Source organism: Hyla sarda, chromosome 1 (assembly GCF_029499605.1).
Source record: "Hyla sarda isolate aHylSar1 chromosome 1, aHylSar1.hap1, whole genome shotgun sequence".
In the NCBI taxonomy this organism is placed as follows: domain Eukaryota; kingdom Metazoa; phylum Chordata; class Amphibia; order Anura; family Hylidae; genus Hyla; species Hyla sarda.
In genome coordinates, this window is record NC_079189.1 from 587828487 (window position 1) to 587845017 (window position 16531).

The 16531-nt window shown below is 44.5% G+C and overlaps 1 protein-coding gene across 1 annotated transcript in view; it reads left to right on the forward strand.

Moving 5' to 3' along the window:
• Positions 1-309: 309 nt before the first annotated feature.
• The window catches only part of C7 (complement C7), a 103330-nt gene continuing 87108 nt past the window's right edge, over positions 310-16531 (forward strand). Inside the window, exons 1-2 of the mRNA XM_056545875.1 lie at positions 310-824; positions 14791-14864. Of these exons, the coding sequence (XP_056401850.1) occupies positions 819-824; positions 14791-14864 (80 nt within the window). The 5' untranslated portion in view covers positions 310-818. The remainder of the gene's footprint in view (positions 825-14790; positions 14865-16531) is intronic.

Below are 16531 nucleotides of genomic sequence, written 5' to 3' on the forward strand. Positions count from 1 at the left end.
TATCTATCATCTCATATCTATCTATCTATCTATCTCATATCTATCTATCTCATATCTATCTATCTATCTATCTATCTCATATCTATCTATCTATCTATCTATCTCATATCTATCTATCTATCTATCTATATCTCATATCTATCTATCTCATATCTATCTATCTCATATCTATCTATCTATCTATCTCTCATATCTATCTATCTATCTCATATCTATCTATATTATCTATCTCATATCTATCTATCTATCTCCTAATATTCTTGGTCTATACAGAAGTGATAATGGGTCTATGACATTATTCATTTAGAATATTTTAATGTCATATTCGCGAATATCGTCACTACCTACCTATCTAATTTTAGTGACGATATTCGTGAATATTCTAATACAGTAAATAGTATAGGGGTCTTCTTTAGACCACCAGCTGGAAGCAGGGCGGGAGGAGATCACTGGGATGTATTCTGTGGGGGAAAAAAAACCAATTGCGATAAATACTCGAATTGCGAATATTCGCGCTAAACACTAGCCTCCGCGCATTAATATCAGTGGTTTTGGATGTGTCCTTTGCATCCTATATCTATGGGATATATCATGGATAAGTTATAGCGGTGGGAAACTCCTAAACAGACGCCTGCCCTGTAATAGTAATGATAGGGGCAGAGCACCAAATGGCAGAGTTTAGGGAGAGAAATGGGCGGTGATTTCAGTAAACAGGATACAGATTGGGGATTATCTCTGGGCAGCAGAAGAACCCGACACTTCCAAGCTGAACCTCCACTACAGCGACAGCAGCTCCCGACTGAGGACATCTCCCAGATATGATGGTAAGACCCCAGGATTATCCTCTGCATCAAAACTCTGACCCCATCATTCATTAGGACAGTGTTTTCCAAACAGCGTGCCTCCAGCTGTTGCAAAACTACAACTTCCAGCATGCCTGGACAGCCTTTGGCTGTCCAGGCATGCTGGGAGTTGTAGTTTTGCAACAGCTGGAGGCACGTTGTTAAAAAAAAAAAAAAAAACACAGCTTTTGGATTCTCTGCAGTCCCATGTAAAACAACGGACAACACATTGTATTGTCACCATAAGCCACACAATGGGCTCAGCTCGTGTTCATTACGGTGTTGTGTGAAGGAGTTATTCATTGCAAAACTATACATGTATTAAGTCCCCCCCCCCAACGGCACCCCATAAGAATACCTCTGGATCTAATCTAAGGCTACATTCACACCACGTTTTTGCAGTACAGTTCCCGTATACGTTTTCAATTTGAAAACTGTATGGAACCGTATTGAAAACCGTATGCATTGACTCTCCATTGAAAACCATATGTCAAACGATGCATCAGGTTGTGTCCGTTTTGCGTCTTATACGGTTTTGTCCGTTTTTTTCCCGTACCCAAAACTGTAGCCTACCACGGTTTTTGGTCTGGGAGAAAAATCGTATTAAACCATATACTTTTTTTTTTTTTTTTTAACATGGGAGTCAATGGGAACCGTAGAGAACTGTATGTGCGTACGGTTCCATCCGGTTTTCACCATACGGTTTTTTGACTTTGCACAGTTTTTTTTCTTGAAATTTCAATCAAACAAGTGAAACTTTATTCATAATGGAGTGAAAAGTTAAAAACGTATACGTTTTTTTTCTTTAAAAAAAACGGATGCAACCGGACATCATTTTTCAAACCATATACGGATTAAACTTTGTACACACATTTTGATACAGTTTAGTCCAGTTTTGAGGAATCCGTTTTTCATCAAAAACCTGATACGGGAACTGTGATCTAATAGTTGAGGTTTATGCCTAGTTTAGACAATGCTCTGTGAGCTAAACATCCTGGACTCCAGACTGATACATTGTACATAGCTAGTCCTGCTCTCAACTGAGAAGTGGAGACAATTGTATCCAGTCTAGACAATGCTCTGTGAGCTAAACAACCTGGACTCCAGACTGATACATTGTACATAGCTAGTCCTGCTCTCAGCTGAGAAGTGGAGACAATTGTATCCAGTCTAGACAATACTCTGTGAGCTAAACATCCTGGACTCCAGACTGATACATTGTACATAGCTAGTCCTGCTCTCAGCTGAGAAGTGGAGACAATTGTATCCAGTCTAGACAATGCTCTGTGAGCTAAACATCCTGGACTCCAGACTGATACATTGTACATAACTAGTCCTGCTCTCAGCTGAGAAGTGGAGAGAATTGTATCCAGTCTAGACAATGCTCTGTGAGATAAACATCCTGGACTCCAGACTGATACATTGTACATAGCTAGTCCTGCTCTCAGCTGAGAAGTGGAGACAATTGTATCCAGTCTAGACAATGCTCTGTGAGCTAAACAGCCTGGACTCCAGACTGATAGATTGTACATAACTAGTCCTGCTCTCAGCTGACAAGTGGAGACAATTGTATCCAGTCTAGACAATGCTCTGTGAGCTAAACAGCCTGGACTCCAGACTGATAGATTGTACATAACTAGTCCTGCTCTCAGCTGAGAAGTGGAGACAATTGTATCCAGTTTAGGCAATGCTCTGTGAGCTAAACAGCCTGGACCCCAGACTGATACATTGTACATAGCTAGTCCTGCTCTCAGCTGAGAAGTGGAGACAATTGCATCCAGTCTAGACAATGCTCTGTGAGCTAAACAGCCTGGACTCCAGACTGATACATTGTACATAGCTAGTCCTGCTCTCAGCTGAGAATTGGAGACAATTGTATCCAGTCTAGACAATGCTCTGTGAGCTAAACATCCTGGACTCCAGACTGATACATTGTACAAAGCTAGTCCTGCTCTCAGCTGAGAAGTGGAGACAATTGCATCCAGTCTAGACAATGCTCTGTGAGCTAAACATCCTGGACTCCAGACTGATACATTGTACATAGCTAGTCCTGCTCTCAGCTGAGAAGTGGAGACAATTGTATCCAGTCTAGACAATGCTCTGTGAGCTAAACCGCCTGGACTCCAGACTGATACATTGTACATAGCTAGTCCTGCTCTCAGCTGAGAAGTGGAGACAATTGTATCCAGTCTAGACAATGCTCTGTGAGCTAAACAGCCTGGACTCCAGACTGATACATTGTACATATCTAGTCCTGCTCTCAGCTGAGAAGTGGAGACAATTGTATCCAGTCTAGACAATGCTCTGTGAGCTAAACATCCTGGACTCCAGACTGATACATTGTACATAGCTAGTCCTGCTCTCAGATGAGAAGTGAAGACAATTGTATCCAGTCTAGACAATGCTCTGTGAGCTAAACATCCTGGACTCCAGACTGATACATTGTACATAACTAGTCCTGCTCTCAGCTGAGAAGTGGAGACAATTGCATCCAGTCTAGACAATGCTCTGTGAGCTAAACAGCCTGGACTCCAGACTGATACATTGTACATATCTAGTCCTGCTCTCAGCTGAGAAGTGGAGACAATTGTATCCAGTCTAGACAATGCTCTGTGAGCTAAACATCCTGGACTCCAGACTGATACATTGTACATAGCTAGTCCTGCTCTCAGATGAGAAGTGAAGACAATTGTATCCAGTCTAGACAATGCTCTGTGAGCTAAACATCCTGGACTCCAGACTGATACATTGTACATAACTAGTCCTGCTCTCAGCTGAGAAGTGGAGACAATTGCATCCAGTCTAGACAATGCTCTGTGAGCTAAACAGCCTGGACTCCAGACTGATACATTGTACATAGCTAGTCCTGCTCTCAGCTGAGAAGTGGAGACAATTGTATCCAGTCTAGACAATGCTCTGTGAGCTAAACAGCCTGGACTCCAGACTGATACATTGTACATATCTAGTCCTGCTCTCAGCTGAGAAGTGGAGACAATTGTATCCAGTCTAGACAATGCTCTGTGAGCTAAACATCCTGGACTCCAGACTGATACATTGTACATAGCTAGTCCTGCTCTCAGATGAGAAGTGAAGACAATTGTATCCAGTCTAGACAATGCTCTGTGAGCTAAACAGCCTGGACTCCAGACTGATACATTGTACATAACTAGTCCTGCTCTCAGCTGAGAAGTGGAGACAATTGTATCCAGTCTAGACAATGCTCTGTGAGCTAAACAGTCTGGACCCCAGACTAATACATTGTACATAGCTAGTCCTGCTCTCAGCTGAGAAGTGGAGACAATTGTATCCAGTCTAGACAATGCTCTGTGAGCTAAACATCCTGGATCCCAGACTGATACATTGTACATAGCTAGTCCTGCTCTCAGCTGAGAAGTGGAGACAATTGCATCCAGTCTAGACAATGCTCTGTGAGCTAAACAGCCTGGACTCCAGACTGATACATTGTACATATCTAGTCCTGCTCTCAGCTGAGAAGTGGAGACAATTGTATCCAGTCTAGACAATGCTCTGTGAGCTAAACATCCTGGACTCCAGACTGATACATTGTACATAGCTAGTCCTGCTCTCAGATGAGAAGTGAAGACAATTGTATCCAGTCTAGACAATGCTCTGTGAGCTAAACATCCTGGACTCCAGACTGATACATTGTACATAACTAGTCCTGCTCTCAGCTGAGAAGTGGAGACAATTGCATCCAGTCTAGACAATGCTCTGTGAGCTAAACAGCCTGGACTCCAGACTGATACATTGTACATAGCTAGTCCTGCTCTCAGCTGAGAAGTGGAGACAATTGTATCCAGTCTAGACAATGCTCTGTGAGCTAAACAGCCTGGACTCCAGACTGATACATTGTACATATCTAGTCCTGCTCTCAGCTGAGAAGTGGAGACAATTGTATCCAGTCTAGACAATGCTCTGTGAGCTAAACATCCTGGACTCCAGACTGATACATTGTACATAGCTAGTCCTGCTCTCAGATGAGAAGTGAAGACAATTGTATCCAGTCTAGACAATGCTCTGTGAGCTAAACAGCCTGGACTCCAGACTGATACATTGTACATAACTAGTCCTGCTCTCAGCTGAGAAGTGGAGACAATTGTATCCAGTCTAGACAATGCTCTGTGAGCTAAACAGTCTGGACCCCAGACTAATACATTGTACATAGCTAGTCCTGCTCTCAGCTGAGAAGTGGAGACAATTGTATCCAGTCTAGACAATGCTCTGTGAGCTAAACATCCTGGATCCCAGACTGATACATTGTACATAGCTAGTCCTGCTCTCAGCTGAGTTCCAAAAACTTCCAGCAAGACCTTACAATCTGTCTCAGGGAATGCTGGTAGTTGCGGTTCTCCAGTAGTCTGTGAGACCCAAGGACCCCAAAAGACCCAGTCTTTTTACCAACCATTATGCCTCCAGCTGTTGCAAAACTACAACTCCCAGCCGTTTGCTGTCCGGGCATGCTGGGGTTTGTAATTTTGCAACAGCTAGAGACACATTAATGGGGGGGGATTTATCATAACCAGTCCAGAGTAAAAGTTGCTGAGTTGCCCATAGCAACCAATCAGATCGCTTCTTTCATTTTTCAGAGGCCTTGTTAGAAATGAAAGAAGTGATCTGATTGGTTGCTATGGGCAACTCAGCAACTTTTACTCTGGACCAGGGGTGTACCTAGAGCATTTGGCACCCGGGGCGGACCCTTTGTTTGGCACCCTACTCCCTTTACCTCCCCTCTAATTACACCCCCTCCCCCCCTTAATTACACCCCTCCCTCCCTTTCACATAGAATTATTTACTTACATTTTGATGATGCCTCTGTCCGACTGCTGGTGATGGCTCCTTCCGCTCCTTTAAAAGATCTGTGAAGGCGGCGTTTGCGTCGTGAGGTCACATTGCGCTCTGCCGCAACACTCCTCCCCCTGCTGCTCTGACTCCACAGATGCAGGCTCCGGGCAGAAAAGCGTCACGGTACACAGCAGTGGATGGGGGGAGGAGTGGCACCCCCCCTTGTGGGTGGCACCTGGGGCGACCCTTCCCTTGTGGGTGGCACCTGGGGCGGCCCTTCCCTTGTGGGTGGCACCTGGGGCGGCCCTTCCCTTGTGGGTGGCACCTGGGGCGGCCCTTCCCTTGTGGGTGGCACCTGGGGCGGCCCTTCCCCTGTGGGTGGCACCTGGGGCGACCCTTCCCTTGTGGGTGGCACCTGGGGCAGCCCTTCCCTTGTGGGTGGCACCTGGGGCGACCCTTCCCTTGTGGGTGGCACCTGGGGGCGACCCTTCCCTTGTGGGTGGCACCTGGGGGCGACCCTTCCCTTGTGGGTGACACCTGGGGCGGCCCTTGACTTGTGGGTGGCACCTGGGAAGGCCCTTCCCTTGTGGGTGACACCTGGGGCGACCCTTCCGTTGTGGGGGGCACCTGGGGCGGCCCTTCTCTTGTGGGTGGCACCTGGGGTGGCCCTTCCCTTGTGGGTGGCACCTGGGGGCGACCCTTCCCTTGTGGGTGGCACCTGGGGCGACCCTTCCCTTGTGGGTGGCACCTGGGGCGGCCCTTCCCTTGTGGGTGACACCTGGGGCGACCCTTTCCTTGTGGGTAGCACTTGGGGCGCCCCCCTCCTTGTGGGTGGCACCTGGGGCGGCCCTTCCCTTGTGGGTGGCACCTGGGGGCGGCCCTTCCCTTGTGGGTGGCACCCGGGGCGGACCGCCCCCCCCTTGGTACACCACTGCTCTGGACAGGTTGTGATAAATCTCCCCCTTGTGTCCTAGTGATATCAATATCTTGGAAAGTCTAGTTGTAACCAATATTTTTTAATTACAGAATTTTTCTAGTATCCTGAGGAGCGATCTGCTTAGTGGTGCAGAAATATAGGAGGAATGAATCACTGACAAATAAGACAGATTTGCCATTCCGTTCTCTGGAAAAGCTGGGTCATTATACATGGGAGCTGTAGTTTTGTTGTATTGCTGTATATTGCATTCTATTTTCTCTCATTTAGGGTGACATATTGGGAGACATCATACCCCCGAAGCGATTTGTTGTGGCTTTAAACCTGGGTTTAGTATTCTGCTAAGAATGGAATGTAATGAGCAAACACCACTTGATATCTTCACTTGCTATACTGTACTTTTCTGTATGAATACAATTCTGTGTAGATACTTTACTCCACAATCCGACAAGGCTAGAAAGTCTAGCGGCTGTGTCCATCAGGTGGAGAATAAAGTGACTATTGACATGATGCAGTATCTCTTTTTATCCGCAGGTGGCACTGTTAGATTTGATATCTATTGTTGTTGACTAAGGTCAGGGCTACTTTGTGACTTTTTATAGCAACACAGATTGATTTTAATTATCGAGAAACAGTTGCAAACAAAGCAGCACATCAAGCTGTGTACAACCTTGTGCGCTGCAGCTGCGAAAAGTAAAAATCAATCTGTAGCGCTACAAAAAGTCACGGTGTAGCATCACTGCCATTCATATAAACCTTTAAGAAGCCGTAAAAACGTATCAAAAGTTAACATCACACTGGGTCACATTCCTAAAATCCTTTGCAATCGTGAGTTATAACCAGGTCAAGTTTTTGGTAGCACACTTCACTCCTCAGTCTGTTCATTTTAGGACATCGTCAGTCGTCAGTCGTAACCCCATCCCTCACAGCGTCCCGCCTCCTCCCTCGGACCAATCTCCATCAGAAGTCAGCCGCAACTCCCTCCTCCATCATCCAAAACTCTGTCATCCCTCAGACGAAAAACCTTCCTGTCATGTAGCAGAGCCGATTCCGTGTAGGCTCTCTGCTATACGGGTTCTGCTGTACACGCTATTCAGTGTCGGCTCTGCTGTGCGGCAGGAAGTTGCGTCTGAGGGAGAATCGTCTGAGGCATGATGGCGTTTTGGACGAGGGAGTTTTGGATGAGGAAGGAGGGAGTTGTGGCTGAGGGAGGATGGCGATTGGTCTGAGGGAGGAGACGGGATGCTCTTTCGCCTGACGCGGGATGGAGTTACCGCTGACGACTGACGATGTCCTAAAATGGACACCGTATATCTGAAAGATGTGCTCCATAGACTATAATAGACAATGCTCTGTGAGCTAAACAGCCTGGACTCCAGACTGATAGATTGTACATAGCTAGTCCTGCTCTCAGCTGAGAAGTGGAGACAATTGTATCCAGTCTAGACAATGCTCTGTGAGCTAAACATCCTGGACTCCAGACTGATACATTGTACATAGCTAGTCCTGCTCTCAGCTGAGAAGTGGAGACAATTGTACCCAGTCTAGGCAATGCTCTGTGAGCTAAACAGCCTGGACCCCAGACTGATACCTTGTACATAGCTAGTCCTGCTCTCAGCTGAGAAGTGGAGACATTTGTATCCAGTCTAGACAATGCTCTGTGAGCTAAACAGCCTGGACTCCAGACTGATACATTGTACATAGCTAGTCCTGCTCTCAGCTGAGAAGTGGAGACAATTGTATCCAGTCTAGACAATGCTCTGTGAGCTAAACATCCTGGACTCCAGACTGATACATTGTACATAGCTAGTCCTGCTCTCAGCTGAGAAGTGGAGACAATATCCAGTCTAGACAATGCTCTGTGAGCTAAGCATCCTGGACTCCAGACTGATACATTGTACATGACTAGTCCTGCTCTCAGCTGTTAGGTGGAGACAATTATATCCAGTCTAGGCAATGCTCTGTGAGCTAAACAGCCTGGACTCCAGACTGATACATTGTACATAGCTAGTCCTGCTCTCAGCTGAGAAGTGGAGACAATTGTATCCAGTCTAGACAATACCCTGTGAGCTAAACAGCCTGGACTCCAGACTGATACATTGTACATAGCTAGTCCTGCTCTCAGCTGAGAAGTGGAGACAATTGTATCCAGTCTAGACAATGCTCTGTGAGCTAAACATCCTGAACTCCAGACTGATACGTTGTACATAGCTAGTCCTGCTCTCAGCTGAGAAGTAGTTGTATCCAGGTGGTAACGTTGACCATGCCTATGGGTCACATGTGAGCGTGTTGCAATTATCCATCTATCACTCTTCTGATTGGATGCTCATCACTAGTGAAGAGCGGCATAGGCCATATTCGAATTCGCAATATTTCGCTAATATATGGACAAATATTCATCCTATATTTGCGAATTTCGCATATTTGTTACCTTTTTTTCCCCCATATATCTTTCAACTAACTACTTTCCTATTGGTTGCTAGGGATGTTGGACCACAAGCTGGAAGCAGGGAGGGTTGATCGTTGTGATGTCTACTGTGGAAAAAAAAAGAATATTCATCATAACGAATATATTTAGCCAGGGGCGTAGGAACCCCCACAAATCTGGGGGGAAAGCATTGTAATTGGGTGTGGCTTTGCAAAAGGCAGAGCCCTAAAAGGGGAGGGGCTAAAAGGGGCGGAACCACTTAATTTTGCATGACAATACAGGCTCCTCATCACAGGTAACTTCAAGGAGCAGTGAATTCAAGAGATAGGGACTCATCAGGACTGTGGGAGGTATTAACACCTTGACGAAACAGGGTGTACATGTATGCCGTGGTAGCAGTCTGGGTGTATGAAGTGCGCTTACTAGCTGAACGTTCTTCATTTACTGCTAATGCCGCACATCAGTGATTATGTCCCTTCCCTAATAAAAGTGTGAACAAAAATGAACATATTTGGTGAACTATTCAAATATGACATTAATGAAACTGCATGGTGAATGGTGTAAAAGTAAAAAAATACCTAAGTCCAGAATTAATGATTTCTGGTCATTTTATATACCAGAAAAAAAAGTTTATTAACCTCTTAAGGACCCAGGGCGTATGGATACGCCCTCACACCCTGGGCCTTAAGGACCCATGACGTATCCATACGCCCTGGCGTTTTCCGGTCCCTGCCGCGCGCCGGGCAGAGATCGGAACTGGATGCCTGCTGAAATCCTTCAGCAGGCATCCAGGGCAAACGCCGAGGGGGGCCATGTAGGCCCCCCATGTCGGCGATCGCCGCAAATCGCAAGGGAAATCGCCCTTGCGATCTGCGGCAATACCGGGCTGATCGGGTCTCTGGGACCCGACCGCCCGGTAATTTCGCATGATCCCGGCTGTCAGAGACAGCCAGGACCATGCTAACGTATAGGAGCGAGCCGGCCACCTCCTCCTATTCCCTGCGATCTGTCGGTTAACTAACCGACCAATCGCAGGGGGGGGGTTACTTCCTCCCGTCCTGTCCGGCCCCTGAAAGTCCGGAGAAGACGGGAGGAAGACCGGAGGACGCTGCGGGGGACGGGGGAGTGCTGGGGACCGGCCCCGGTACTTACCTCGTCCCTGAAGACCCGGATCCCGGCGAGGAAGATGGCGGCGGCGGCAACAGGTGAGTAGATCTTCAGCCGCAGCCGGGCCCTTTACAGCAATGCACGTCGCCGTAAAGCGACATGCATTGCTGTATTGGGACCCTGTAAACTACAACTCCCAGCATGCCCAGACAGCCCTTGGCGTCTGGGCATGCTGAGAGTTGCAGTTTTGCAACATCTGGAGGTCCACAGTTTGGAGACCACTGTGCCCTTCCAGATGTTGCAAAACTACACATCCTCAGCATGCCCTTACTGTCCAGGCATGCTGGGAGTTGTAGTTCTGTAACATCTGGCCCTTCAGATGTTGCAGAACTACAACTCCCAGCATGCCTGGACAGTTTTGGCATACTGGGAGTTGTAGTTTTTCAACATCTGGAAGGGCACAGATTGAGAACCACTGTATTAGTGGTCTGCAAACTGTAGTCCTCCAGATGTTGCAAAACTACAACTCCAAGCATGCTGGGAGTTGAAGTTCGGCAACATCTGGCTCTAAAGATGTTGCCAACTACTACTCCCAGCATGCTTGAGAATGCTGAGAGTTGTGGTTTTGCAACAACTGGTGGCACACTGGTTGGGAAACATTGTCTGTTTCCTAACTCAGTGTTTCCCAACCCGTGTGCCTCCAGCTGTTGCAAAACTATAACTACCAGCATGCACTGATAGACTGTGCATGCTGGGAGTTGTAGTTTTGCAACAGCTGGAGGTCCCCCCCCCCCCCCTGTGAATGTACAGGGTACATTCACATGGGCAGGGGGCTTACAGTGAGTATCAGGCTGCAAGTTTGCGATGCAGCAAATTTTGCGCGGCAGCTCAAACTCGCTGTAACCCCCCGCCCATGTGACTGTACCCTAAAAACACTACACTACACTAACACAAAATAAAATAAAAAGTAAAAAACACTACATATACACATACCCCTAAACAGCCCCCCTCCCCTCCCCAATAAAAATGAAAACGTCTGGTACGCCACTGTTTCCAAAATGGAGCCTCCAGCTGTTGCAAAACAACAGCTCCCAGTATTGCTGGACAGCCGTTGACTGTCCAAGCATGCTGGGAGTTTTGCAACAGCTGGAGGCACCCTGTTTGGGAATCACTGGCGTAGAATACCCCTATGTCCACCCCAATGCAAATCCCTAATTCTGGCCTCAAATGCGCATGGCGCTCTCACTTTGGAGCCCTGTCGTATTTCAGGGCAACAGTTTAGGGTTACATATGGGGTATCGCCGTACTCGGGAGAAATTGCCTAACAAATTTTGGGGGGCTTTTTCTCCTTTCACCCCTTATGAAAAGGTGAAGTTGGGATCTACACCAGCATGTTAGTGTAAAAAAATAACATTTTTACACTAACATGCTGGTGTTGCCCCATACTTTTCATTTTGACAAGAGGTAAAAGGGAAAAAAGCCCCCCAAAATTTGTAACGCAATTTCTCCCAAGTACGGAGATACCCCATATGTGGGCGCAAAGTGCTCCGGGGGCGCACAACAAGGCCCAGAAGGGAGAGTGCGCCATGTACATTTGAGGTGATTTGCACAGGGGTGGCTGATTGTTACAGCGGTTTTGACAAACGCAAAAAAAACTAAACCCCACATGTGACCCCATTTCGGAAACTAGACCCCTCACGGAATGTAATGAGGGGTGCAGTGAGAATTTACCCCCCACTGGTGTCTGACGGATCTTTGGAACAGTGGGCTGTGCAAATTAAAAATGTTGTACAGCCCACTGTTCCAAAGATCTGACAGACACCAGTGGGGGGGTAAATGCTCACTGTACCCCTTGTTACGTTCCTCAAGGGGTCTAGTTTCCAAAATGGTATGCCATGTGGGGTTTATTTTGCTGTCCTGGCACCATATGGGCTTCCTAAATGCGAAGTGCCCCCCGAGCAAAATTTGCTCTCAAAAAGCCAAATATGACTCCTTCTCTTCTGAGCATTGTAGTTCGCTCGTAGTGCACTTCAGGTCAACTTATGGGGTACCTCCATACTCAGAAGAGATGGGGTTTCAAATTTTGGGGGGTATTTTTTGCTATTAACCCTTGCAAAAATGTGAAATTTGGGGGGAAACACCCATTTTAATGAAATTTTATTTTTTTTTGTTACGTATGCAAAAGTCGTGAAACCCGTGTGGGGTATTAAGGCTCACTTTATTCCTTGTTACGTTCCTCAAGGAGTCTAGTTTCCAAAATGGTATGCCATGTGGGTATTTTTTGCTGTCCTGGCACTATAGGGGCTTCCTATATGGGACATGCCCCCGAGCAAAATTTGCTCTCAAAAAGCCAAATATGACTCCTTCTCTTTTGAGCATTGTAATTCGCTCGTAGTGCACTTCAGGTCAACTTATGGGGTACCTCCATACTCAGAAGAGATGGGGTTACAAATTTTGGGGGGTATTTTCTGCTATTAACCCTTGCAAAAATGTGAAATTTGGGGGGAATCACACATTTTAGTGAAATTATATTTTATTTTTTTACATATGCAAAAGTCGTGAAACACATGTGGGGTATTAAGGCTCACTTTATTCCTTGTTACGTTCCAAAATGGTATGGCAGGTGGGTATTTTTTGCTGTCCTGGCACCATAGGGGCTTCCTAAATGCAACATGCCCCCCAAAAACCATTTCAGAAAAACGTACTCTCCAAAATCCCCTTGTCACTCCTTCGGTTCTGAGCCCTCTACTGCGCCCGCCGAACACTTTACATAGACATATGAGGTATGTGCTTACTCGAGAGAAATTGGGCTACAAATATAAGTATACATTTTCTCCTTTTACCCCTCGTAAAAATTCAAAAATTGGGTCTACAAGAACATGCGAGTGTAAAAAATGAAGATTGTGAATTTCCTCCTTCACTTTCCTGCTATTCCTGTGAAACACCTAAAGGGTTAAAAGGCTGACCGAATATCATTTTGTATACTTTGGGGGGTGCAGTTTTTATAATGGGGTCATTTGTGGGGTATTTCTAAGATGAAGACCCTTCAAATCCACTTCAAACCTGAACTGGTCCCTGAAAAATAGTGAGTTTGGAAATTTTGTGAAAAATTGGAAAATTGCTGCTGAACTTTGAAGCCCTCTGGTGTCTTCCAAAAGTAAAAACTTGTCAATTTTATGATGCAAACATAAAGTAGACATATTGTATATGTGAAAAAATTTTTTAAATATTTTGAATATCCATTTTCCTTACAAACAGAGAGCTTCAAAGTTAGAAAAATGCAAAATTTTTAAATTTTTCATAAAATTTTCAAATTTTTCACCAAGAAAGGATGCAAGTTACAATTTTTTTTTACCACTATGTTAAAGTAGAATATGTCACGAAAAAACAATCTCGGGATCAGAATGATAACTAAAAGCATTCCAGAGTTATTAATGTTTAAAGTGACAGTGGTCAGATGTTCAAAAAATGGCCGGGTCCTAAGGTGTAAAATGGCTGGGTCCTTAAGAGGTTAAAAGTGATCAAAAAGTACCATCAAAACAAAAATGATGCCGATAAAAACTACAGACCACAGAGCAAAAAATAAGTCCCATAAGTAAAAGTCTTATAGAAGACAATTTTAAGCATTAAAACCAGTATACAAGAAGGAATAAAATCCCCATACATATTACCACCATACCATTACTGACCAAATCCTGAATACTGAGAACAATATTAACAATAATATCACTATACATGGAACAAATTATACCAGCACACAAAGACTGGATGATACCGTCATACTGAGTAAAAACCACTATAAACAGACTAACAATACCAATAATACCAGAGTATAAACACTACCAGGACCAAATAATACTGCCTCATCAGGAACACACTTTACATCACACAGTGACTGACTAATGCATCATACTGTTACTGAATAAAACCACTGTATACACACCTGTATCTCCCTGTACAGTGACTATAAAGAAGTAGATACCAGTCCTGTCTATTACATCGGGTCCCTATATTAGCACCAGGTAATGTATTTACTGTTCACTTTATTGCAAATGTCCCAACACTGCGCTATTGCACTAGAGGAGGGCTAATTTGCATACTTTGCCTGTAAAGTTCCTCACACCTGATAAATCTACAAAGAAACAATACACCCTAAGAGCTCATAAGGGTCATAATGTTAAAGGGGTTATCCAGGAAAAAACTTTATATATATATATATATATATATATATATATATATATATATATATATAAACTGGCTCCAGAAAGTTAAACATATTTGTAAATTACTTCAATTAAAAATCTTAATCCTTTCAGTACTTATGAGCTTCTGAAGTTAAGGTTGTTCTTTTCTGTCTAAGTGCTCTCTGATGACACGTGTCTCGGGAACCGCCCAGTTTAGAAGAGGTTTGCTATGGGGATTTGCTTCTAAACTGGGCGGTTCTCGAGACACGTGTCATCAGAGAGCACTTAGACAGAAAAGAACAACCTTAACTTCAGAAGCTCATAAGTACTGAAAGGATTAAGATTTTTTAATAGAAGTAATTTACAAATCTGTTTAACTTTCTGGAGCCAGTTGATATATAAAAAAAAAGTTTATTCCTGGATAACCCCTTTAAGGACTTTACTATGTATAGAGAAACTGCGTGTAACTATATATTTCTTTTCCTTTCCTAGCATCGTCTGCTCTTTCTTGTGCTGCTCTTGGAGATCGGGGAGGGGGCCGGTTTCTTACCGGGTTTATTTTCAAGGTAAGGATCATAAATAAGATATCAATTGATAACATACAAATAAATAAATAAATTAATTAAAAAAAAATCTGAGTTTATGCTTCTTCTCTCTATGATGGAGATTTATCAAAACCTGTCCAGAGGAAAAGTTGCCCAGTTGCCCATAGCAACCAATCAGATCGCTTCTTTCATTTTGCAGAGGCCTTGTTAGAAATGAAAGAAGAAATGTGATTGGTTGCTATGGGCAACTGGGCAACTTTTCCTTTGACCCAGTTTTGATAAATCTCCCCCCTATGTGTAGTGCATTGCCCTAAAACCAGGCTGAGGGGCAGGCGGAGTAGTTTGCCATCAGTGGAGATGGCGGCAATTGAAGGTAGTACTTAGACCCTGCTCCCGTGCCTGAAGGGGGCTTTTTGTTTCATAAGGCAATGCCAGTCAATATTTTAGGAACATTTTGCTTATCTCCAAAATGTCCTTTATTAAAAGGGTTCTCTAGTGGAAAAAAAAAGTTTTGAAATCGACTGGTGCCAGAAAGTTCTACAGATTTGTAAATTACTTCTATATAAAAAAAAATCTCAATCCTTCCAGTACTTATCAGCTGTTGTATACTACAGAGGAAGTTGTGTAGTTCTTTCTAGTCTGACTACAGTGCTCTCTGCTGACACCTCTGTCCGTGTCAGAAACTGCCCAGGTTTGCTATGGAGATGCTTTTACTCTGGACAGTTCCTGACATGGACAGAGGTGGCAGCAGAGAGCACTGTGGTCAGACTGGAAAGAACTACACAACTTCCCGTGCAGCATACAGCAGCTGAAAACTACTGGAAGGATTACGATTTTTAAATAGAAGTAATTTACAAATCTGTTTAACTTTCTGGCATTGGTTGATTTTAAAAAAATATATAATTTCCACTTGTTTTCCATTGGAGTACCCCTTTAATATGGCACGGCTTATAGAAATGGGCCTTCAAAGCAAAATATTTTATCTGCTGGATAGAAGCAGATCTGGCGCTTAAAATGACCAACAAATGAAAATGAAATTGCAAATGTTAGTCCCGGAATACTGAATGTAAACATAAAAGAATAAGGCAAATAAAAAAGTAGTAATCACATTGAAGAATAGACGAAAAATGTTTAATTCTAACTCATCTGGCGGCTGCCGCTGCCTGGAATTTGTTTGCATTTCCGGGAATGTTTTCTCATAAGCGATGCAGCTAATTACACTGAATATTCGGCTTATTGTCTCCACATTAGCAGCGGATCTCAATAGAAATCACTCAGCCCCTAATGATGATGAGTGCTGTGAATGGCGCGGCTGCTCGTGGGGTGTTCCACGGCTGGCAGGTCAGGGAGTCATTGTAGATAGTGGAGCTCATGGTGTGAAGGAAGCTTGTACTTACGTGTTAGAACCTCAACTATAGGGGGCTTATCTATTACTATAGGGGCTTATCGATTACTATAGGGGCTTATCTACTACTATAGGGGCTTATCTACTACTATAGGGGCTTATCTACTACTGTAGGGGCTTATCTACTACTATAGGGGCTTATCGATTATTATAGGGGCTTATCTACTACTATAAGGGTTTATCTATTACTATAGGAGCTTATCTACTACTATAGGGGCTTATCTACTACTATAGGGGCTTATCTACTACTATAGGGGCTTATCTATTACTATAGGGGCTTATC